General features: G+C 35.1%; 1 protein-coding gene across 3 annotated transcripts in view; it reads right to left on the bottom strand.

Annotated features, from left to right (window-relative positions):
* Positions 1 to 1800: 1800 nt before the first annotated feature.
* Positions 1801 to 26177, bottom strand: part of ATP6V1A (ATPase, H+ transporting, lysosomal 70kDa, V1 subunit A) — a 50914-nt gene continuing 26537 nt past the window's right edge. For all 3 annotated transcript variants that reach the window (XM_008580111.1, XM_008580103.1, XM_008580097.1), the window contains exons 3-15: positions 25473 to 25601; positions 22669 to 22883; positions 22268 to 22405; positions 20398 to 20549; positions 16419 to 16581; positions 15620 to 15728; positions 13399 to 13521; positions 13191 to 13305; positions 12092 to 12155; positions 10554 to 10757; positions 7408 to 7502; positions 6090 to 6261; positions 1801 to 4165 (exon numbers count right to left, since the gene is read on the bottom strand). In XM_008580111.1, the coding sequence (XP_008578333.1) occupies positions 4073 to 4165; positions 6090 to 6261; positions 7408 to 7502; positions 10554 to 10757; positions 12092 to 12155; positions 13191 to 13305; positions 13399 to 13521; positions 15620 to 15728; positions 16419 to 16581; positions 20398 to 20549; positions 22268 to 22405; positions 22669 to 22883; positions 25473 to 25601 (1772 nt within the window). In that variant the 3' untranslated portion in view covers positions 1801 to 4072. The remainder of the gene's footprint in view (positions 4166 to 6089; positions 6262 to 7407; positions 7503 to 10553; positions 10758 to 12091; positions 12156 to 13190; positions 13306 to 13398; positions 13522 to 15619; positions 15729 to 16418; positions 16582 to 20397; positions 20550 to 22267; positions 22406 to 22668; positions 22884 to 25472; positions 25602 to 26177) is intronic.

Raw genomic sequence — 26177 nt, 5'->3', positions numbered from 1 at the left:
GGGCAAATCAGTTACCTCTCTGGACTTCAATTTCCTCTTCTATATATTGCGGGGGTTGGAACAAATGATCAAAATCCCCATTATAAGAAGCTGCTTTATTTTCAGGCCTTAAACTCCATGTCTGTATACTTATAACCAAAATTGGTGTGTGTTCTCTCTGTTCTTTAACATCTTTTCTCCCAAATCCTTTTTTCTCCCTTATCCTTTTATGTGGAGTTCCCTTATTTTGCAGAACAATGGGTTTTCAGTTACTGATCGAATGATTCTTTTTTTCCAGGGTTCATAAGAAGCCTGAAGCAGTTGCTAGTAGTGTCCCACCTTTATCTCTTCAGCATGACTGCCATTTCAGTGCACACTGGCCCAACCTCCCAACTGCCAGGATCTAAATTTCTCTGTAGAGGGTTTCTGTTTTTGCCAGTGCCTAATCTACCTGCATGCATGTGCTGGATATGAACTCTCCCTATCTTTGTGGAAACAGCTTTCAATGGAAAATTGACAGGAGCTGGCTGTTAATAAATGCCTGGTGGAAGTATCGTAGTTTCCTGCACCCAGGTGGGATAACTGAGTATGTGTGCTCTTTACTTGCTCCCAGAACTCTCCAGCAGGATTAATGCACAGTCCAAAGTGTTAACTTGCTTGATAATGAGCACTTTTTTTCCATTCTATCTCGATTCTCTACCCCCTTACTGTTGTTTCTTAAGATCATCTCCCAAATAAACTATCTAAACTCAAATATTTGTCTCAGAGCCAACTTTCGGGAGCGAAGGGAGGGAATCAAACTAACCTCTCGGAACAACTTCAACAGCATTTTATCACACCCTGCTTGAGACAGTTGGTTCCCTTCTTTGTGCTCTTATATTGCAGCAATACATTAAAACCAGTATGCAGAAGATATTGGGTTATTACCTAACGAACTAAAAATTACCCACTCTGTAATGAATAAGCCTTCGTATGAATTTTTAAGTATTTCTCTACGTAAACTTATCACTCAATAATAATACAGAGTTTTTCATTCTATACTGCTTTTTCAATCTTTTGGAAATTGTTAAAAAGACATCTAAGGAAATAAAATATATCCTATGTCACATATTGGATTACTGCAATGGATGGTATTACATTGCTACATTGTATCTCAAATCATTTGGTTTGCAAAATCATGAATTACAAGGCTTTAGTTCACTTGCCAAAAATTGAAATGAGTACCACCAATCTCCTTTCATTTAAATGTAGATTTTTAGAAATCATGCACTTTTTCAATGTAAAGTAATATTCAGAATGGGATGAAATTCTGTATACTATATTTCCAAACCATTGTGGGATACAGTTATAGGACTTCTTGCAGGCTATAGTGAAGGCCCTGATTCAATTTCATGATTTTAAGTAACAATCTATACACAAAGGAAGAAATAAGAAATTAAAAAGGTCATGCCAAGGGCCGGCCCCGTGGTGCACTCGGGAGAGTGCAGCGCTTGGGAGTGCAGCGGCACTCCTGCCGCAGGTTCAGATCCTGTATAAGGATGACTGGTACGCTCACTGGCTGAGCGCGGTGTGGGCGACACCAAGCCAAGGGTTGTGATCCCCTTACTGGCACAAATGCCTGTTTTAAAAACAGTATGGTTCCTAACAGTTTCCCATAAATATCCTGATTTATACTAAGGGAAGCAATGCATAATTGGAACATTAATCATTCATGTTTTTAAAAAGTAAGTATTTCCTGCAAAGCAGTTACTTAGCTGCAAATGATCTTACCACGTGGCATGTCTTCTAGCAGCTCTTGCCACAAAAGAAAAGAAAAAGATGTTCATTTAAATCCACTTTTTATTCTTTCATATATTTTAACAATTATACACAACTTTTAACATAAGATAAGTGAAATCTCAAGGATAAGGAGGCAGTATACATGGCCTGTTCTATTCGTTCTTCAGGATGGAAGGAAATTTCCAAAGGATACAGGGTGTAGGATTTAACACTGGAAGAATACATATGAAACTTGTTTAACTGGCTCCACTTAGGACCAGGAACAACACAATAAATATAGAACTGCATCATCTTTTTAAAAGATCATTGTAATTTTAACACATTCTTACTAAAGAAATATGATCAGTGACCAATCTGAAATTCTATAGTGCATGGGTGAAGTGACACTTACGATGAACATCTAAGCATAGTTTCTCTGCATCTTCACACTCATACATCAACATTCTTGAAAGGAGCAAGAACACGCATTTCAAATTCAGAACAACAAAAAAACTTGGTCAAACTTTCTTTATCATATCATTCATTACTATCACAATCCTAGTTTGCTGGCAGGTTTAAGGTAGGAATAGAAAGTTTTTGAAATTCTTTTGATTTCCACTAGTCTTAAGGCCTCTGGGTAGGAGACCACATTGGAAGCAAACTGATTAAGCAGCACCATTAAGTCCACATCTCAATAAATGGCTGCATAATTTTATCTGTCAATATTCTGAAAGGTTAAAAAAAGTTGTATGGAAGAATACCTTTTCTGAATAGCAGGCCACTGTAAAAACAGGCAATCTGCAAAGATTTAAACAAAACTATACCTGAATTCTCTACGGATTGCATCTTTCCTTAACAGACCAAAAGGAATGTATTACCTAAAAATTGAAACAATAGCATACTAAGGCATAAAACAAATACTTTATGCTATTACATATAGGTATTTGAGATTGTTAGACACGTTCACATACCCTTTCCTCTTCCCAAAGAGGAAGCAATGGTGCCCACACTATTAATCAGAAGACTTAATGGAGAACTTGCTCTCAGAGCTGTTTTGCAGTATGCATTATACAAACACAAAAATTATTATTTTTAAACATATACTTAAAAGACAAGATGAAATGGTCTTTTTCTCATAAGACCCAGAATCTGTTATCAGCAAATACAAGAATTAATTTCATCCCTATTAAATAGAATGGAAACTGTTATGCTGCTATGGCCACAGACATTCTGAGAAACCTTCTGAACCAGTGAATGAGAAACCAAGTAAAAGTATTATTTTCTATAATTGGTAAACTGGTTGTTCAAAAATTCAACAAGCAAACAAACATGTGAACATGTGACACGTTATTATTCTGTAAAAACATAATGCCACTCCGGCCCCAAGAACCACTATAGCCCAGCTGGTCCTTAAAGGTGCAAACAGCCTTTAACCACTACTAAATATCTCCCTTGTGGCATTTTACTGCCCATTACACTGCCACATGATTCTTAGATGTTTAGGCTTCTAAGATGTTTGAGGAAAAGAAAGAGGGTGTGACGTGGATCAAGTTTTTGGTGATTGTTTTATATGTAATTTTATAAATAATTTCCTAGTAATGCAGTATATAATAGTTCTTCATACTGAATTTTTCCTAGTGAAATAAAATATGCTTTAACAAGATGATGGTAATCTAAATTTGACCTTCTGGTTCTTTTCTCACTTTTTTGGAGGACACTGATTCATATATTGTGCTGAATCCCACAAATGCCTGTTTTAAAAACAGTATGGTTCCTAACAGTTTCCCATAAATATCCTGATTTATACTAAGGGAAGCAATGCATAATTGGAACATTAATCATTCATGTTTTTAAAAAGTAAGTATTTCCTGCAAAGCAGTTACTTAGCTGCAAATGATCTTACCACATAGATACTGAGTCATTTCACAAAGTACCTGTCAAAAGGTATACAAAACTGGCCCTCCATTCCAAATCCATTGCAAAAAGAACACATGCAGTAGCCCTGTCTACAATTTAATGAAGATAAGGAAAGGGCAAACCTAGGACAAGGAGCGTTGTCACCCTACATACAAGTTTACAGTAGTGTAGCCATTATATATCATATTTACTACATTCACCACTTTGGATAAAGGATCAAGGAGGCCCTTCATACATTGGAACAAAGGAATGTTTGTTTTATATAAGACCTACCAAATAAACAGGGAAACAAATGACAACATACGTAGGCACTAGTCTCAAAGCTGCACAATAAAGAAGGAAAGGGTTTGAGATGATAAATTTAGGAATACACACACATATGAGCTTGCTGAGGAAAAGGAGGAAAGAAATCACAGTACTAATCTTCAAGACTACGGAATGCATTCTGCATATCTTCAAGAAGTTGTGCATAGTCAGCCTTGATCTTTGCCTCACCATCTTTCACTGGATCCTGAAAAAAGACATTGCAAATTCAATTTACCTTTGGAAAATAATTTTCAGAATGTGTGGTAAGTTGCTTATATTTAATACATTTTGAGTACTAGGTTAAGTGAGGTACACTGGTAAACCAGTCAGGAGTCAAAACTATTTTCATTTTCCTTTTCTCTATAAGGGTAGAAATGTATATAAATGGAGTCTTACTACAACCAAACAGAAAGAAAACGAAATTTCAATTTTGTATTTTGCCTGTTAACTGCATTCAATGGCTGACAGATTTATCATCAACAATGTGGACAACAGTGGGAAATTATGCAACATCACATTTTAGATGCATATGAATGCATGTATATGATAATTAGAAATTAATTTAGTTAAAACAGAATTTACTGGGCCGGCCCGGTGGCGCACTGGATAGTGCGCCGCTTGGGAAGCGCGGTGGCGCTCCCGCCGAGGGTTCGGATCCCACATACAGACCGGTTCCCATTCACTGGCTGAGCAACACCGAGGGTTGCGATCCCGTTGCCGGTCCCCGGTCCGGTACGGGGGCAACACTGAGGGTTGCGATCCGTTGCCGGACACGGAAAAAGACAAAAAAGACAAAAAAAAAAAAAACAAAAAACAGAATTTACTATTCAAGGTATGGAATAAAGAAGCAAAATTTGGAAAATAATCTTAAAATGGACCATACTTAAAAACCTTGTGAGAAGCAACTTAACTGAGTTAACGGACGTTAATATGTTCAAGCTCTCTGACCCATTCCTTACATTTCTGGGAATATATACTAGTAAAATACACAAAACCAATTATATGAATAACTACATTATTGTCCATACCAATAACTGGAAATTTCCTAAATGCCTAAGAATACGAATACTCTCCATCCACAAAATAATGCTACTGAAGAAAATTTAATACCATTAAAAAATACCTGTGATGTTAATTTGATATAATGAGCATGTAAATGGAAAAAAGATATCACCTTTAATCACACTATCAGAAAGTATCACTATTATAGGTGTATTTCTTTTCCATCCTCTACATACATATATATATATAACTTTTTAAGACAAAATTAGGATCAAATTACAATATGGAATTTTTTTGTAACCTGATTTTTTTCACTCTATTTCACAGGCATTTCTCCATGTCTGTGGATATTAACTAGATGTTAATGCTTTCATAATATTCTATCTTATGGACATGCCATAATGTACTATTGGCTCTCTTCATTCTCGGATGACATTTAAACAACCTTTTACATATATCCATATCAAAAATCTCTTATTATTTCCTTGGTTTATACATATCTAAGTGGAATGACAGGGTCCAAAGGGTGTACACATTTTTTAATTCTCGATACAGTGAGTGTCTATTTGTACAGGCTTACTTTCTATTTATAGTGTAAACAAACACATAATATACATATAATTTTTAAGTTTTATATTACATGTACACTCAGAAAATGATCTTATACATTTGAGTTTCTACTAATAATTTCATTTAACTACCTATTTGTATCTTGTTTACTTCCAAAAGAACAAGAGGCCACTTAAAAGTTAAAAATGATGTTTAATAAATGTTATTTAAAAGAAGTAAACAGCAGACGTCATTTCAGAAGACCATGGGGGCTACATGTTAATAGGCACTTAAAGTAAGGTAATTGCTGCTCAGCAATGAATTTAGCCCTAAATTGCCTGGTAGCTAAGACAAAAGGAAAAACACATCAGCATTTCTTTTAGACATTACATCCTATAATTTTTATTATTAGAATTTCTCCTTGAACATAACTTTGAGGTCTGCTCTGGTTCATACAACCTGAGCATGTGTGAAATGATAAATCCAAGTTTCACATGCCAGGTTTGGGACTCAAATATTTAGAAAAATTAAAAAGAAACATTTCCTAGTAAAAAAGTTACAGCAGAAAGAAAACATACCTTGAATTTCATGGAGGAAAGTTTATAGAGGATTTCTCCCATGTGCTCACGGATAATGGACCATGTGATTTTATTGTCACTCTGGGCAGTGGTTTCAACAGCTCTACGTGCCATATCATAGAATGCAATCATATTGGACAGCATCCCTACTGTCTTGTAGAATGGGCAGAATCTAGAGCAAATGAAGGTCAAAAAAATTAACAAAAACCTACTCCAAACCAGGTTCATACTTTCTATAAAACTTTATCTATAAACTACCACAGCATAGCTTCTTTATTTAAATATGCAGACTGTTTCCAGTCATGTTTACTGGATGATATCTAGTGAAATAACTGAGTTTTAAAGACTCCCTGTGACAGTGGATTAAGGTTTAATGATTAATAAGAAAGCAGGAAATTGAAAGTTCCTAAAGCTTATAATAGCCCCTTTCCCTTTAATTATTCATTTTCATTTACCCATGCCTTTTAATAACAAAGACAGAGGGGCAAATATTCAACTTTAATAATATTCTACTTTGGTCACACGTGTTATCAACTTCCTGACATATTTAAACACATTTGCATACACAATTTCATGCATACTTCTACTACACCCTATCCAAAGAATTCTTTCCATGTTATCTTTGTGTGGGTGGTTCCTAGAGATTCTTAAGTTCCTGATATAGTAGATTTCAAAGACTTACTGATACATTGGCGTATTTTCTTGCTTGCTCTACATTCTGGTAATCCTTCTATTTGCTTGGTTCCCTCCTCAGTCTTATATGGAGCCAAATATGACTTGAGGGAGAAAAGCTAGCTTGTGATGAAATGGCTCAAACTCTCAAAGTTTAAAAAAAATGAGAATTTTAAACAAGCCTTGGTAGAAGCAGAGACAACAATGAAAAAAGAGCAAGCATTGGGCAGGAGTTGCAGGGGTTGGCAGGGGCATCACACAGGGACTCTGGTAGAAAGAAAGAAAAATAGGACTCTTGGGAAATAAGCAGAAAAGCAGAACATAATTATTTAGGAAAAGAGTAAAAGAGACATGGCAGGGGAAGGAAGTTGTGAAGCAAGCTTCCGAGGGAGGTTCTGCACACTAAGCTACAATTGAATCTAATTATAGATGGCTGTATGACTGAAAATACTGTCATAATTGGACAAGTGAGCAAATCAAGAAAAGCAGACATATTAGATCATTAGATGTCTGCTATGAATGAACAAAATAAATACATCGAGTCAGCGTGTCTGTATGAGGGGAAAAAAAGGTTTTTAATGCGTAGGCATCTCCTTTGCCAAAACACAATAGAAAATCCCCAAAAAAGGAAATCAGTATGGCTTACCTGTCATAAGGAGTATATCCATTTTGCTGTAAGAAGTCATCTTTGATAAGTTTTGCGACCTCCAGAGTGATTTTATCTGTTTCTGCTAAAGAAGCCTAAAAGAGAAAAGGATACACTTTCAGAAATTTACTTCTACAATGAGGGACTGACGGTGGCCATCAAATAACAAGCAGAAACTACATAAACACATAATCACCTATCATTAATAAATGTACTTCATAACTGCTTTTTGATTGATATTCTTTATTATATTGTGGTAAAAAGCCCATAACATAAAGTTTACCATCATAACCATTTTCAAGTATCCCATTCAGTAGTATTAAATATATTCACATTGTTGTAAAACAGACCTCCCAAACTTTTCCATCTTGCAAATCTGGAACTCTACGTCTATTAAACAGTAACTCCCCTTTCTCCCCTCCTCCCACTTTCTGTTCCTATAATTTTGATTACTTTAGCTACGTCATATAAGTGAAAACATATAGTACTTGTCTTGTGACTGGCTTATTTCATTTAGAATAATGTCCTCAAGGATCATCCATGTTGTAGCATGTGACATGATTTCCTTCCTTTTTAAGGGTGAATAGTATCCCATTGTAGGTATATACCACGTTTTGTCTACCCATTTATCTGCAGATGGACATTTGGGTTGCTTCCACTTTTTGGCTACTGTGACTGATGCTGCTATGAACATGGTTATGTTAAAAGATTGATGTTCTTTTCTGAAATACTTCATATCCTGGCTTGCTGTCTTAATTATTTGAATTCTCAGTCTTAAGTTTGTTTCACAGAAATCTATATAGCCGACAATGTTAAAATTTTTTAACATTACATGGTGTTGAGAACTATGAATTATAGCATGTACTTATCTATGTCCGAATGCTATTTAATTGGTATAGCTAAATTACAGAGCTTCATTCTTTAAATTTTACTGCCACAAAAGCTCTAACTTTTATAATCACCTATCAGCCTTGAGACATAATACCATTGTAGCTAGGATCACTTACAAGCAAAGGTTTCTTGAGAGTCGTGGGAAAGGGACAGGCCCAGTGAATTAATTGCATTCTTGTATTACTTATGTGCACTAAGCTCCTCAGGTAAGGATCAGACTGCACTCCACAAAGCCAGCACCAGATGATACGCACATCAAAAGTACACCAGTTCCTCTATCCTCACAACACTTGGCAATACGCAGCTTTCTAGTCTTTGCCGTTCTAACCAGTGTATCATGATATCTCATTGTTGTTTGAGCATTTCTAAGCAGACCTGTTAGTCTTTTGGGTTTCCTCTTCTATAAACTCTCTACTCTTTCCTTTAGCCACATTTCTGTTGCAGTTCCAGTCCAGTGAGCTTACAGGAGACCTTTGCACATTTTGAATATTAGTCCATCAGTTTTAGATGTCACAAACTTCTCCTAATCTGTCACTGGTCTTTTATTTTTATCTAAGGTAGGCCTTTGTGAATTTTTGTGACATGAAATGAATTTTGGAATTACTACTAATTTGTTCAGAAGTTTCAAATGGAAATTTGATTGGCATCACATTGAATTTATAGATTAAAGAGAAGTAGCATCTTTTTTTTTTAATAGGTCATCTCATTCTAGAGCATGAACTGTCTCTATTTTCAGATCACGTTCTGTTTCATTTATTAGTTTTTATGTAATCAAAAAATGGTTTGTTTTTGTTTTAATTCTGGTGCTTAAGGGGGCTGGTTTAAGAAATCTTTTTCCAACCCTAGATCAAAAAGCTATTCTCTTAACCTTTGTTTTCTATTAACCTGAAAGTCTTCCCTTTCACACTTAAATTGTTAATCTATCTGGAGTCTAACTTTTTAAGCAGAACTGGTTAGCAGTCCAGTTTTATTTTTCTCTAGCTAGTGAACAGTTTTCCATTATTGACTAAAACAATCCATCCTCCCCTCATTTGATTTGTAGTACCAGTTTTGCAATATCAAGGGTCCATATATATATAAGTCTATCCCTGTTCTGTTACCCAGGTCTATTTGTTATTTCACCAATATCACAGTGTTTTTTGCTATGGTCTTATATTAATATCTAATAGGCGGAAGCTCCTATTTTCCCCTATTACTAGTAATAAATTAATACTAATTATTAAAATTATTACTAATTATTAATAGTAAATAAGAATATTTACTATTCTTTTTTAAGTTTGTGAATTTTTGTGACATGAAATGAGTTTTGGAATTACTACTAATTTGTTCAGAAGTTTCAACTGGAAATTTGATGGGCATCACATTGAATTTATAGATCAAAGAGAAGTGACATCTTTTTTTATAAGTTATCTTATCCTAGAGCATGAACTGTCTCTATTTTCAGATCACCTTCTGTTTCACTTATTAGTTTGAAAATGTTTTCCATAGAAGAAATATACATTTCTGGTTAGTTCCTACATTCTAGTTTTTGTTGTAATTGTGAAATCTTATTTTTAGTTTTATTTTCTAATTGGTATTGCTAATGTAGAGAAATTCTCTTGATCTGCATTCCTGAGATAATCTTTACTTGATCGTGATGTATTATTTTATTATTTTTAAAACCCTACTGAATCTAGTAAGTTAATATTTAATTTAACGTTTTTATGCCTACATTCATAAAATGAGCCTACAATTTTGTTTTCTTACACTGCCTTTTCTGGGTTTGCAGGTCTTCTGTTTTTTACTCCTCTTATTGGGACATGGTATTCTATAAACATGAGTATTTAATACATGCTATACTTGTTAGCTATCTAATATTATCCTTTGTTGAAAAAAATTAGAAGGTGACTTTATAAGATATAATAAAAAGAATAAAACCAGACAGAGAACTCTGAGTCACTTGTTTAAGGTCACATAGATAATTATTGGGGGAACCAGAATCCAATCTTTCTGGTTCCTAGCCCCAGTGTTCCTACAAAAATGAATATTAACAGATCCTAATTCTACCACCTCTAATTTGGCTGGTGATGGGTACATTCCATTTTAAGAAATAATAATAAATCAAGTTGTTTCTTTCTCACCTATAATATACCCTATTAGTTTAAAAAATATTTAATATTCATCTTGCTAGGCAGGAATCTGCATAAGCAAGGTTCTATCTGTACTTATAACACTGTAACCCACTGAACTACCTTCCATGGGATTTAACGACTCACCTTTCCCACAAGCTGTACAATTTCTGCCAGGTCTTCTTCTTCCTGCAGAATCTCCTTAGCTTTGGTCCTCAGAGGAACAAACTCTGTGAAGTGCTTGTCATAGTACTCATCCAAGGCACGCATATACTTGCTGTAGCTGATGAGCCAATTGACAGAGGGGAAATGCTTGCGCTGAGCTAGTTTCTTATCTAAGCCCCAGAATACCTGATTTAAAAACAAACAAGCAAACAAAAAATAACAATATTTTTTCTTAAAAAAGTAAAAGATTAAAAAAAATTGAAGTTTAGCTGTTTATCCTAAAAATGCAGTTTTATAATTTATTAGCCAAATTATGTACCTTTTCAAGTGTAATTGAAACATAATGAAACTTGCAGAATATGTCAGTTAAAAAAATGTAGTTGTTTCATCTTCAGACTGGGTAATACCTACAGATCATATTTCAAGTTTATCTGAATTTCCTTAATAGTGTGTCAAATCTGATAGCAAAAAGAAAAATTAATTGACTATTTTGAAGATTACTACGGTACAATATACACAGATGAACCAGAAAAGGCTTACTGAGATGAAATAGACACTTCACTTTGATAAAAATCTAAATATTCTCATTAAATTCAGTTCCCTGTCATTAAAGGCCAATCCAATAAGATGTGACAGTCATTTTTCTGAGGCCAAACATTCACAGATATTTTATGTGCTCCTACCTTTGCTCCCTCTTTCCCCACAATTTAACACTCAAAAATAGAGCAAATGTTAAAGACTTTAAGAGTTACAACTCAAGTCTCTGCCATTTCCTTTAATCTGATACCGACAGAAATACTGGTAAATATTCTTTTTCCCACATGACTGATAATACATATACTTATGAATATATCAACTTTTTTTTACACTTATAGATCCAATTTGTACACATCTTTTATTTAGGCTTCTTTTAATGGCTAAACTGGCAAGCTATCCACTAAAATTCATGCCTTGTTACTGGGAAACAACTGCCTAAGCAGAAACTGCCTTTTCCAGCCTTGCTTTCATCTGGGTGTCACTAACAGAATGAATGGATTGACTGCCACTTTTGAGCCCAAAGTTACACAGTTTCTTCTGTGCCAGCCAGATGCAGATGATTATCAGGCTGGGTGGTGGAGCCACAAGATGGAAGGAGCCCCCGGATTCTAAATTATTACTGAATGGAAGAGAGCCAATCTCTGATAGTATAATCTGCCTTGTATCATACTTTGAGGAGAAAGGAACCTCTGGGTTTTTGCCATTATAGATTTTTGGATGTATAAAACTTTACTACCTAGATGTATTTTCCACATACAAATTATTAAGTTTATTATAAACCCCAGGTAAAGAGCTAAGAAAAAAACATAGTATTAAAGGCTCTCAGTCTCAGTGTTAAGAATGTTCCTAAAACAGACTTTACCATTGCCTCCTCTTTAGAGACTAAATTAAATACTTCATGATGATTTGGATAATATTAGAACAGCCTGGGGAGAGGCAGAGGGGAAAGGCTTGGAAGTTGACTACACTAGGAAAAAACATACCTGAACAATACCAAGAGTAGCAGATGTAACTGGATCAGAAAAATCACCACCAGGTGGAGAAACCCTAAAAAAGAAAGAAACAAACAAAAAAAACCCAGTCATTAGAAATGCTTATGGGCTGGCCCGGTGGCGCACTTGGTAGAGTGCGGTGCTTGGGAGCACGGCAGCGCTCCCGCTGAGGGTTCGGATCCCATATAGAGACTGGTCCGCTCACTGGCTGAGCGCGGTGAGGGCGTGACACCGAGGGTTGCGATCCCGTTACCGGTCACGAAAAAAAAAGACAAAAAGGGGGAAAAAAAAAAAAGAAATGCTTATGAAAAATAATTAATATATGAAAGTTCAACTTCCTTAAAAGTCAATTTTAATGTAAATAACTTTAGAAATGACCTTTGGAAAGAAAATTTACATAAAAATCTTAAATAAAAGTCAGTATTAAGTTGCAAATTAGAATGACAATTACTGAACATTTTCTAGGATGAGCAATGAGACAGATATTTTACTGTTTCATTATTCTTTTTTTTTTCCTTTTTGTCTTTTTTCGTGACCAGCAACGGATCGCAACCCTCAGTGTCGCGCCCGTACCGGACCGGGACTGGCAACGGGATCGCAACCCTCGGTGTTGCTCCCGCACCTTGCTCAGCCAGTGAGCGGCCAGTCTGTATGTGGGATCCGAGCCCTCGGCGGGAGCGCCGCCGCGCTCCTAAGCGGCGCACTGTAGCAGTGCGCCACCGGGCCGGCCCTATGTTTCATTATTCTAATCAAATAGATAAAGCAAAAAGGAAGGGAAAGCTCTAAGAACAAAGGGGCTTTATGTAGTGATCATGAATCTTCATTTTGTTTTTACCATGATGCAATCTCACCTTAAAATGTGTAAAATTTTCTGTTACTTCTAAGATATTGTGACTTGAATATAATAAATCAGTGAAGTCAAGCCAGAACATGCAGAGACGACCTATACATGTGCCTCTTCAAGGAGCTCCTTGGTTGACTCAGGAGTGTAATCTGGTTAAGAAACCATGCTTCCAGAGGAAGTTAAATATTTTCTTTTTAAAATAAATGACTTTTTTCCTTTTGAAAAGTAAATAATTTGGGTGCTTACGCTCCTACAATGCTGACACTCCCTTCTCTTTCAGGATTTCCAAGACATTTCACCCTGCCTGCTCGCTCATAGAAAGAGGCCAGACGGGCACCAAGATATGCAGGATATCCACTATCTGAAAAACAAAAGAAATGTAAAAAGAGAGGTTCTAGGCCAGCCCCCTACACCCTATAGCCTTGCTCACATGATAAGCAATATGAAGACATACCTGCAGGCATTTCGGCTAAACGACCTGAGATTTCTCTCAGGGCCTCAGCCCATCTAGAGGTAGAGTCAGCCATCATGCTGACATGATAGCCCATGTCACGGAAATATTCTGACAGCGTAATTCCTAAATTGGGAATAATATTATAAGTTATAATGTTAGAATACAAAAACCTGAGTTTTTCATCCTTAAGAAAACTTTTAACGCAATAAGTACATGAGGTAAAGTGTTAGCTTTTCCCCTAAATCCCTTCTTCCTTTTCCTCTGGGCATACAATTGCTAGAATACAAAAACCTGACTTTTTCATCCTTAAGAAAACTTTTAACGCAATAAGTACGTGAGGTAAAGTGTTAGCTTTTCCCCTAAATCCCTTCTTCCTTTTCCTCTGGGCATACAATTGAACTGTATTTCCTAACACCCTTTATATTTAAATATGGCCACGTAACTGACCTCTAACTAATAAATTTGAGTCAAAACAATGTGTCCCATGGCCAGGCAAGTCACATACTCTTCTATATTTTTTCCTCTTTCTGGCCTATTGAGATGGAGAGAAGTTCCAGGAGCCCTGGAATCCATGTGTTGAACATGGAAGATCCCTACTCAGCCTGGGCCTTAACCCAAAATGACAAAGTAAAGAGGCCCCTAGCCACCTGAAATAAACATCAATTATATTCAACAATTGTATGTTTGCAAGTACTTGATGCCATAGCCTAGCCTACCCTAATATAATAAACATTTTAAAAAGCAGAAACAGACTTTTTCCCTACTCTTTGTAGAAATAATTGCCAAAAATTTGCAAATGTAACTTTTGTCTACATAACTCACACACACATGCATGCATGCATTAAAAAACCTTTGTTTAGTTATTTTTCAAAAGTAACAAATGTTATTAGCGTAAGTAACATCTCAATATCCAGATCATTCTACTATGCAGATCAGGTCCTGTCCTATAAATTCACACACAGTAAACCACAAGAGGCTAATATATAGGAAGAAGTCTGGGGTTCTAGTTCCTGTTCTGTCATTAACCTTAGCAAAATAACTTGATTTCTCAGTGCAGTTTCCTAATCTGTTCAAATGAAATAACCCTTGCCCTATATACTTGCTGGTAGAACTCGACAAAGAGCTAGATGAAAAACAAAACATAGAAATGTAGGTTTCGTTGGGAGCAATACGAAGAATAAACACCATTTATCCTGTGAACAAATAGACAAAAGGCTAAATAAAAAGGATTAGAGAGGAAATAATACATATCGAAAACAATACAGGAGATCCAGCATGTCTAGTTGTTATGTTTGAAAAAGACAGCCATAATGGAAGAGAAAATATCTCATAGACAATTATCAAAAATTTTCCAAAATAAAAGACATATTCATAGATTGAAAGGGTATACTACATCTCAGGAAAAATTTATCAATACTGGGATATAATCTAATAAAGTTATGAGACTTCAAATTTAAAGAGAAATTCCTTGGGGAAAAAAGAAAAATCACCTATAAAAAGAAAAAAGCAGGCCAGCTTCAGATCTTTCCCCCAGTATTTAATGCTAGAATTCTCAAGGAAAGAAATACTGATCCAAAAATTTTATACTCAGCCAAACTACTCTTAAAGTTTAAACACAGTAGAAAAAACAAACAACAAACATGAAGAAATAAGAATTCAGGGAATACAGTTTCCAATTAAGAAATGAATGGAGAAATTGTAGCCAAAGTACTGTCAGTGAACATTAACCTTGTTTTATTGTAGGTCTATAGCTAAATCAAATATTAGATTTATGGTTCCAGAACAGAATGCAAATTTTATAAATCCTGAAAATGTAGAAATAAAAGTACTGAAAGCTGGGATAAAAGTGGCAGCAAAGATGGAAGGTAATATATAAACACACTAATTATGTTCTTTTATATCCCCAGTCAAAATATAACAATTCAAAGCTGGTTGATTATGTTATAGATACGAGTAAATGTGAAGACAGATCAATGATAAAACATGTAATGAAAAAAAAGTAGAAGATACATCATTTTATAGTTATTAAAAACACTGGGGCAGCTCTGTGAACATCTTATTCTCAAAATGTAACAAGCAAAATATTTTTTACAAGCTAGGAATATGATTATATGTATGGAGGTATTTTAGAATGAAAGTTCCTTGAAAAAGAAAAAGTTTGGTGCGAGCTTTAAACTTAAGAACAGTTGTCAATTGCTTTCATTCCAATTCATATACTCACCAGTATAAATAGAGGCTTCTCTAGCAGCAACAGGCATATTGGAGGTATTGGCTACCAAAGCTGTCCTCTTCATAATTGACTCCACCTTACCATCAACTTCCATCGTGAGCTAGAGGTAAAAAAATCTATTAGTGATCCTCCCTCCTCCCATTTCTAGATGTAACATTTTATTCCCCCCCCCCTTTTTTTTACTATTTGTCCATTTTTAATCCCTCTCATAACCAGTGTTCCCAAAGGATTAGTCCCCATCACTCCAACCTTTCCTCCCTGCTCTGCAATACTGTGAAGACAGGCATTATTTCCATTTCATAAATAAAATCCCCTTTTTTTTACTATTTGTCCATTTTTAATCCCTCTCATAACCAGTGTTCCCAAAGGATTAGTCCCCATCACTCCAACATTTCCTCCCTGCTCTGCAATACTGTGAAGACAGGCATTATTTCCATTTCATAAATAAAATCCATTATTTTGCCAAATGAATATTACTACACTAACTTAGTAGATCATAAGCCAGTTCATATCTATAGATGTTTTGTTTATTTTATCTCTCTCCCAGTAAGTGAAAACCATCAGACCACAGAGAGAAACTTTCAAGTGTTTGACTTTGAAAAATTCAAATTCCCTTCCTTAAATATACAAATTTCATCACAAACATAATTTTAAAATTCCTTAAAAGATCCTTGACAAATGAGAGCATTTGTTCAAGACCCAACACAAAGGGTTATTAATTACTAATGAAAGTTGATTAGTGGTATTTTCTCTAGAATATTAATTATTTGAAGCATTTATATATACAGACCTCCGGGAAGTCCCGGAGAACCTCAGACATCTCGTTTCCTCTTTCTCCACATCCTACATAGATGATTACATCACTGTTGGAATACTTGGACAGAGACTGTGATATCACTGTCTTTCCACAGCCAAAAGCCCCAGGGATAGCAGTAGTTCCTCCCTGTACACATCTAAACAAAGAAAATAAAGTGTGGATTATTTTATTTGCTAATAAATACTAATGAATAAAGTAGGTAAGTGATACAAAAATATAAGATGAAGAAAGCAGACCGTCTGAAATATTTTCATTTATACATACACCTACAAAGATACACATAGATATAATAATTGTTCCACTAGTTTGTATCTATAATAGCATATATTTTTATTATCATTAGACATCCCTATTATCTTTAATAGCTGAAAGGTACCATAAAGTACCTGGGGAAGAGGAATATAAAAATAATAAGATAAATAAAATAGTACTAATGATATTCTGAATGCTTATATAAATTAGTTCACGAAAAGACAATATAGGAATTAAAGTTAAAAGAAAAATATAAACAACTCTTGAAAGTTGTCTCCTGAGGCAAAAAATAAGACATAGGAAATTCATATCTTGCTATAAAGTTTAATGAATAAAGAACTTTATTAAGGTGCTAAGTCAATTCCCTTTTATTCATTCAATAACTATTTACTGAGTACTTCTTTTTTTTGTGACCGGTAAGGGGATCGTAACCCTTGGCTTGGTGTCGTCCACACCGTGCTCAGCCAGTGAGCGCACCGGCCATCCCTATATAGGATCCGAACCTGCGACCTTGGTGCTCCCAGCGCAGCACTCACCCGAGTGAGCCACGGGGTCGGCCCTACTGAGTACTTCTTAGGTACTAAAAACTGTGCTTGGAGGTGTGAGAGAGACAAACAGTAAACAAGAAGCAATGTTTCTGTACTCACAAAGCTCAGATTTCAGTAGGAAAAACTGGAGTGTCAACTGGTGATTACAGTACCATTTAGCAGTCACTTTCAAACTTTCCCTAAAAAGCGGCAGTGGAGAGTGAAATACCATTCAGGGAAGATGAATGTGGATGTTGTTCTGTGTGTGTGCGTGCATGCATATGTGTTCCCACAACTGAGTGTATACGGTAGGTGAGGGTATGAGCAGAAGGAATGGAATGGAATGTTAAGGGAAATCTCTTTGTAATATTGTGTTTTACCATAAAAATCCACAGAAACATTACATCCTTAATCACAGTATCATATTTTTTTTCACTATAAAACTAATACACATTAAAAATTTTTCTCTTCCAAATCTTTCAGTGTATTTGATAAACTAAGAAGGTGTGTCACATTTCTCCTATGGCTCTATAAAACTCTGCCAAATCCCTTTCAACCTGGGGTGGGTGCTCCAGTTTGGAAATTCAGCAATCCAATGTAAAAACTGCTATCACAGAGAATACCCACAGAGCTGTGGGAATACACAGAAAGGGGTGCAAAGTCTAGCGCTGGATTGAAGTGGGGTTAGGAAATTCTTGCTGAAAGTAGATAAGACCTAGAAGGAAATAGAAATTAGCCAGACAAAGGGAGATAACACTCCAAGCACAGGGTATAGCATGCCCAAAGGTCTGGGGGCAAGAGAGACAATTGCTTGAGGAGTTAAAAATCCTTCAATATGCCTGATAAGGAATATGGCATATAAGGAAGTAGTAGGGCAGTCAAGTGGCTGAGAAAATAGTGGAAAGTAAGCAATGGCCAGATCATGGTTGGCTTTGTAAGGAGTTAAGGATTGTGCATTTGTTTTAAGAGCAATGAAGAGTATCTTAGGGTTTCGAGCAAAACGGTGTAGGATCAACTATATGTTTTAAATGTAGTATGGACAACCACTTAGAAGAAAAGCAAGACTGAAGATAGGAAGTCTGATCAAATGTGATTATTGCAGGAATCAGGGCAAGACCTTTAATTAGGATCATGGAGTAGGGAATAAAGATGTAGATAAAAAATATTTAGAGAACAGAATAAAAGCACTTCCCGAACAATTAGATGTGTGAGATTAAGAACAATCCTTGAGAGAAGTCAGAATTTAGATTAGGCACCCACTGTACAGATGATAATGATAATTGTGGAAAGAAGCAACAAAGAAAGGTAAACAAGTTTCCAAGAAGGGAGTGGTGATTAAGATGATGATTTTAATTTTGAACATGCTGACTCTGAGGCACTTGTAGGATATTAGGAAGCAGAGGTATGACTGGAAATGGATCTATGGGTCTAGAGCTCAGGAGAGATCTGGGGTGAAGATACAGATCTAAGGGTCATTATATACAGCTGAATATTTAAGTCAGGAGAGTGATGATGTCATTCACAGATAGGGTAAGATATGGAATGAGGAGAGAAGTGTCCTTAGAAGAGGAAAAAACTCCAAGAAATGCCAAAATATAAGGGAGAAGGAGCCTGCAACAGAGAACAAGAACTTGTAGACAGAAACTATCAGGAAAAACAAAGAGGGTGTTTCAAGGAAAGAGAGGAAAGCAATATTAGTAGAGATTAAGAAGACACTAAAACTTCAGCAGTAGAGAGCAAGGAAAAACATTTTTAAAAATACTAAAACTTATTTCTCGAATTCGTCAGTATGGGAGTGATTGATGACATTAGTGATAGTAGTTTCAAGGGAGTGGTAAAGCCAAAGGCAGAATGTAGTGAATTAGAAGAGAAGAAGTGGAGACAACTAATTTATTCTTTGAAAAGCTTTTACTGTGAAGATGAGGAGAAAAACAGCGGGAGGTGAATAGGAAAAAAGGGTAGAGGGTGCATTTTTTTCTTGTCATTAGATGGCAGAGAGAGGGAGGATCGCTAATAGAGAGAGATTCTTGAGGAGACATGAAGTAGGATAAGCTCTAGAAAGAGGAAAGGAAGAAGGAATGAATGAGAATGCATGTTAAGTGAGTCTAGTAGTAGAAAACTGAAGGAGTTCCAAATCTCACAGCCTCTAATTTCTGTGAAGGATCTAGCATGATCACTTGTTGAGAAAGAGGAAGAAAGAAGGGTAGAGCTGAAGATCTGATGGAAATGGAGCAGTCTGAAGTAGCTGTTGAGGAGAACAGGAGAGAATGATAACTAGGGAAATGAAGAAGGATGGCTACACAGTAGTGAGGTTAGACACCAATTGGCACTGACAATTTGATTTTCTCAGCAGCCTTCGCATAGACTGGGGAGGAAGAGATAGCTGGACTGAATCATAGTTGGAATTTTCTAGGTGGCTGTGATAGAACACAAAAGAACAAGAAAATGTATTATACTGGCAAATATTCCTAAGAATGATAGACTGTGGAGTCTAAGCTGGATAGTAAAGAATATGGAAATAGGAGGTGCTGACTAAAAAAAGAGTCAAAGGATGAAGATCTTAATGAGAGTAATAGGGAGAGCAACTTGGAGGGCAGGATTGAAGAGGAAGAGATTACATTAAGAGTGGGACATGTATGGATTGGGTAGTCAGAGACTGAGGGAGTTCCCGCCTTGTGACTTCAGTCTTTTCTGTGAATTAAATGAAGCCATTTGTTGAAAGTAAAGCAGGATATGGTGAAGCCTGAGATTTAAAGAAAAAAAGACAAGAGTTTTAAGCAGTGGAAAAAAATGAAAGAGTAGACTACAAATTAAGAAAAATTGCTAGGCAGCATAGATAAAACCAGTTGATTTTAGGAATCATCAATTTATAGTGATACCAATCTACTAATTCTAGGATAACTTAAGAAAAATATTCATATTGTTTTGGCACATATTTTCTTCTGGAAATTTAATTTTTTCAGAAAGTTTTAGAAATAATACTTTGTTTGCAACTATGAAAAAATAAATCTTCAATGGTTTGACTTATTTACAATAAGTGCTGGCAATAGATAAATATATTTAATTCATCGTTATTAATCTAGGTAAAATTTATTATAGAATATCTACAAAAATAATGAAAAGATAAATACATATAATAACTGAGGAAAAAGTGTTGGACACATCTCACTTACGGAAAAAGGGCATCAAGGACTCTTTGGCCAGTCAACAAAGGATGATTGGCTGGCAACTTCTCAGTGACAGGCCGAACTTGACGCACAGGCCATACTTGGACCATGCTGAACTTCTCCTTTACACCTTCAAATTCAAGTTCCAAGACCACATCCTGTAACAATGCAGCACAATTTTAAGTATAGTCAAATCTGTGGATGCTCCTTACTCCAAAATCAAAGTAATCCCAGGTTCTTCTTGGGGATAGGATGGTGGTACATAGAAGTGAGGAGGGAGATATATACCTTTTGTTGTAAACCTTTACGTATGGTCCTAATTATTTTCTTAACCAAGTGTATTTATTATTGTTTTAATGGTTAAACAAAAGTATAGTAGTTTTTAAAGAAAGGGGCATTCAGGCAATAGAGGAATAATTATATAAATTATATGTAAATGCATAGGGAAAAGTCTTAAAGGGTACACAAGATACTCTTGGGACTGGAAGAAGAGAGAAGTGAAAGCTTTCATAATTGACTTTCCATTCTCTATTTTGTTTATTTTACTATAATGATCTTCTACTGCTTTAATAAAAAATACCTGTTAAGAACCCAAAAATATTTAATAAAATATTTTAAAATATTTATAAAAGGTAATAAGTACCTACCATTTATGAACAGTGAGGTTGGTTAAACTATTTACAAACAACTCCAAAGTCCATGGACCTACAGAAATCTGTAATTTTGTTGATACATGAATTTGAATTGCCTTATGTTTCCAAACCCATGTGGAGTGAGTGAATCTATAAGCTGGTGAGGAAATCTAGCTGACTGCCCAGAATCCCAATCTTAACTCAACTCTTGTTCTCTATACATTGTAGAACACAGACTTATTCTTGTGAAATGATTAAAACATTGTTATCTCATCACATTTTATTTGTTATTTCATCACATTTTATTGGGAGAAAATTATATGTTACAATGGTTTTCTCAATAAAGTTATCTTCATACCCATAAAGACTATTATGGATCTATTGTATTTGAAATTATGTGACTATAAATAACATTAAAGGACTAAGTTTTTGTTTAAATTTAATTAATTAATTATTTTTTTGGCGGGGGGGGGCAGCTGGCCAGTAATAGGGATCAAATCTTGGAACTTGGTGTTATCAATACCATGCTCTAACCAACTGACCTAACATGCCAGGACAAAAAAACTAAGTTTCAAATCGTTTACCCAAAATAAAGTCACATAATCCACTACACAATTCATTATGTGAATACTGATTGACAATTAAAATTAGACTCTATTCTATGTCTAAAGAATCAGGGCTTTAAATAAATGTAGTATCTGGGCCGGCCTGTGGTTCACTCGGAAGAGTGTGGTGCTGATAACACCAAGGCCACGGGTTCGGATCCCATATACGGATGGCCGGTTTGCTCACTGGGTGAGCGTGGTGCTGACAACACCAAGTCAAGGGTTAAGATCCCCTTACCGGTCATCTTTAAAAAAAATAAAAATAAAAATAAATAAATAAATAAATGTAGTATCGGTTAAGAAGGTAGGAAAATGTTACACTTCTTAAAAAAGAAACAATATGTTTGTATTCTCAAGCCTAAGTCAAAAGCCCAAAAAACCCTTAAAAATTAAGGGACTTACTCAAAACCTATATATTAAATGGTTAAGAAGGTAGGAAAATGTTACACTTCTTAAAAAAGAAACAATATGTTTGTATTCTCAAGCCAAAGTCAAAAGCCCAAAAAACCCTTAAAAATTAAGGGACTTACTCAAAACCTATATATTAAATATCAATTCTTTAACTATCTAGTGCACTAATACTGGTCAACTATATATAAAGAGGGCCCCTTTGTGGGATAAAGTTTAAATGATACTTACAGAGGTATCATAATTCCCAGGTGGAGCAATGTAAGTAACAGTTCCTCTGTTTCGCGGGGGTAACATGATTTTGTGTTTGATGAGTGAGTTCTCATTAACAATTCCATAAATATCTCCACCAGTAATATGACTACCAATCTACAGAACAAATAAATGCATTTGCTGTTTAATATTCAAATAAATGCCGAGTAGACTCATCTCTGCTGCTATAGTTTAAATCATTTGCCTCACTTATCAATAAAACATATTATTTGTATAATCCTACCAGTGGATTTAAGAAAAAAATTAAACTATGGTTCTGTAGTCTATTTTAATTTGGACTAAGAGTACAAAATAGTTCACTAAACATTAATTTCACATTCTTTCATCAATTTTAGAAATTCTTGGTTACACAGACATACCCGTAGGTTTTTGCAAGGTGTAAAATCCCATTTGATATCTCTGCTAAGAGCAGACACATTTACTCCTCTGGGGATGTAAATGCTTTGGGTCTGACTGCTGATATCTGACAATGGTCTTTGAATACCATCAAAAATGGCTCCCATAATGCCAGGACCAAGCTCTACAGATAATGGTTTACCAGTGCGGAGAACAGGATCTCCAACAGACACACCAGCTAGGAACAGTTGTTAAGGAAAACTTACTATGAAAGTTTAAAGATATTATTAACAGGAAACCATAGTTTGACAGAGAAATGACATTTAAGGAACTAAAACAGGTTGCCAAACTTTCTCCATTCACAGCATCCTTGGTGTTTCAGTAATTTTTTCATGGTGTCCTAGGAGAAAAGATATACCTAACAATTCCATTCATTAAATAGTACAACCACTATTCTTATGAATGGGATGTATGTAGCTGTTGGGTACTATACAATTTTCAAACTTTGCAATCAGATTGGAAACCTACTCCATACTGATTTTCACAAGCTAAAAAGCAAGTATGATAGCCACTGCCAAAAACTCAGCTTCACAAAGATACAACATCATTGACAAGAATGTAGCGCAGCATAATAATAAAATTGTTTACTACCTTAGGCTACTAGTACACATGATATCTGACAAGATGTCTAATACTTCTGTGTTAACCTCAAAAATTAAAAATATCCTGGGCACATGAGTTTGTTGCAGCCTAGAGTGCTTTAGCACACAATTCGGCAATGACAGGGCTTTAAAATAGGAGCAAAAGCCTTTATTATTAATACTTTGTTTCAAAAACACTACTGAGAAATATCAGTCCCTAAAATGGATACTAGAACCCAGACAAAAACTTAAAATCCAACAATTAATGAAGTGATTCTGAGAAAAGTAAAATAATTAAAACTTCAAATAAGCATAGCGAATTCACCTTGTTCTCATATATTTGTTGACAGGAATAAAATCAGTAAAACTTTTATTGAGAGCAATTTACTAATACAATTTGATATTAAAAATGGATAAGCCTTGATCTAGGAATCCAAATTCTGTGAATTCATACTATAGTTACACTGTAGCACTGTTTATAACAGCAAAGACTAGAAACAACCAAAATTTCTATCATTAAGAGATTGATTAATAAATTATGGTAAATCCATATGATGAAATAGTATATAGCTGTAAAAAAAAAGAATACAAGCTTCTATGAATTGCTCTAGAAAGAGCTCCGAAACATTCTTTTTCATTCCTAATATTTGATTATGAAAAATTTCCAAATTACAACAAAGTTGAAAGAAATTGAGAGTGAACTCCCCTATCTCCACCATCTAGATTCTACTATTAACATTTTACTATATTTGTCACACATCTATGCATCTTCTACAATACATATATTTTTAAATGGGAAAAAGACAAAATGCAGGACAGTGCATATGATATGCTATCTTGTGGGGAAAAAAGGGAGTAAAAACATATTATTGTTAATTGCTAATATATGCAATTAAGAAACTAGAAGGATAAACAAGAAGAAGAACTAGTAAAGGTGGTTGGTTGCATATGTGTTTGTGTGTTTTGAAAATTGGCCAGATACAGGATGACAAAGGGAGGGAGGATTGTCACTGTATATGCTTTCATTTATTTTAAATCTTCAAACAATGTAAAAGATTAAATAAAAGATAAAGGTAACAACAGAAAAAAAATTTTGGATTAGTCATGATTTTACAGCTACAAGGACTTGTAATTTTTTATTTAAATTCTTCAGATGATTTTGTTTTAAATTAGCACCCAGTAGTTGTACAGAGAGACCAGATACCCACGAGCATGCATTTTAGAATGGCAAAAATGTTGTACCAAATAAATTTTGATTACATACCCAAAGAATTAATGTCAAACTTGAAAGTCAAACTAAGTAAAAGACATACATGAACCCCTAAAATGAAGTGATTCTTCTTCACAAGACTTACCCTTTATCTCTTTTTCACAGAAAATTGAAAATAAATACCATGTTTAAAAGCCAAAATTATGATAACCAAATAGTAAAGATTTCCTAGTGCTAAAGCTGTAATGTAACATTTCACCCAGTGCTATTCATTAGAATAAAGATAGTGAGTGTTGACTTATTCATGGATTTATTATTTTAAACAGAAATTGATTGGAGAATTTTAACAAAACAAATAAATTGTTATTCCATTTATGCTTTCTTTTATAATATGAGTCCCTCCAAAGAAAAATTCCAATTGGTTTCCCCTTTAGTTTGTGAACTACTGAAACATTAAGAACCATGGGGGGAGGGGGTGGTTAGGGAGGTAGGAGGGACAATAAAGGTTGGTAGAGTGGTACGAAGTTACAGTTAGATAGGAAGAATAAGTTCTGGTCCTCTAGGGTGACAACAGCTAATAATACTGCATTGCATATTTCGAGGTGGACAGAAAAGAGGATCTTGAATGTTATAACCACAAAGAAATGATAAATGTTTAGGTGACAGACATTCTAACTATTCTGATTGGATCACTATACAATAATGCATGTACAGAAACAACAAACTGGATCCCATACACATGTACAATGAAAAAAAAAACCCAACAATGAAACTTCAGAAGAACTAATTCCTTAAAATAAAAGCACTAATTCTTCCCAGTACCCTTCTTCAATATACTACCATATAAACCAGGTCTTTTCACAGTACCAACATTTTGTGCTTCTAATATCATTGATTGCTGCTGCTTCTACCTTTGGCTTAAATCCTTAAATTTGGACATACAGAAAGTGGTAGGAAATTGAACCAAAAAGGATCCAAGTTTCTTCATACACTTGAATAGTAGCCATGTCACCCTCCAATCGAATAATCTCTCCGACCAGCTCACTGTGGCCCACTCTCACCAGCTCATACATGGCTGCACCTGCCATGTCACAGGCTGTAACCACTAAAGAGAACAAAAGACCGTTTTGATGATTTAAGACTCTAGTGCTCTGTGAATAGTTACACATAATTAAAACATCTAACAAATCCAATAACATGCCTCTCTCAAACATTCACAAGAAAGATAAAACACCCATTATGGAACATATGTGCAGTTTCACATAAGGATGTATTTTTAGTACATGATATAAACAGGTAAACAAAATTAATTTGTTAGGTTAAAGATGAAATAATCTTTACACAAGTTTTGTGAAAACTACTTCCAAATGTTTGACATTCTATATGGCAAACACTTACCTGCTAGCACTGAGGCAGGTTCTGATCAACCCAGGTTGCTATAATGCATGTAATGATGGTTTTTGGAACAATAAAAAAAAGACTTTAAAACTAAAAATTGGCATAAGTGCTTTAGCTAGTAATATGATAGAATGCCATGTAATTATCAGTTTGCTGTGCTGTCACCATTCCCCTTAAGAGAAAATACCTAAAAAAAACATTTTAACTTTCTAATACTTTATACCAGTGGTTCTTAAAACTCTCCTGGGACATGGATTCTTTTGATAAACTAATGATAGCACTA

This window comes from Galeopterus variegatus, unplaced genomic scaffold (genome assembly GCF_000696425.1).
Source record: "Galeopterus variegatus unplaced genomic scaffold, G_variegatus-3.0.2 Scaffold84, whole genome shotgun sequence".
Classification (NCBI taxonomy): Eukaryota; Metazoa; Chordata; class Mammalia; order Dermoptera; family Cynocephalidae; genus Galeopterus; species Galeopterus variegatus.
The sequence above is the reverse complement of the archived record's forward strand: the minus strand, read 5'-3'. Positions and strand labels throughout refer to the sequence as shown.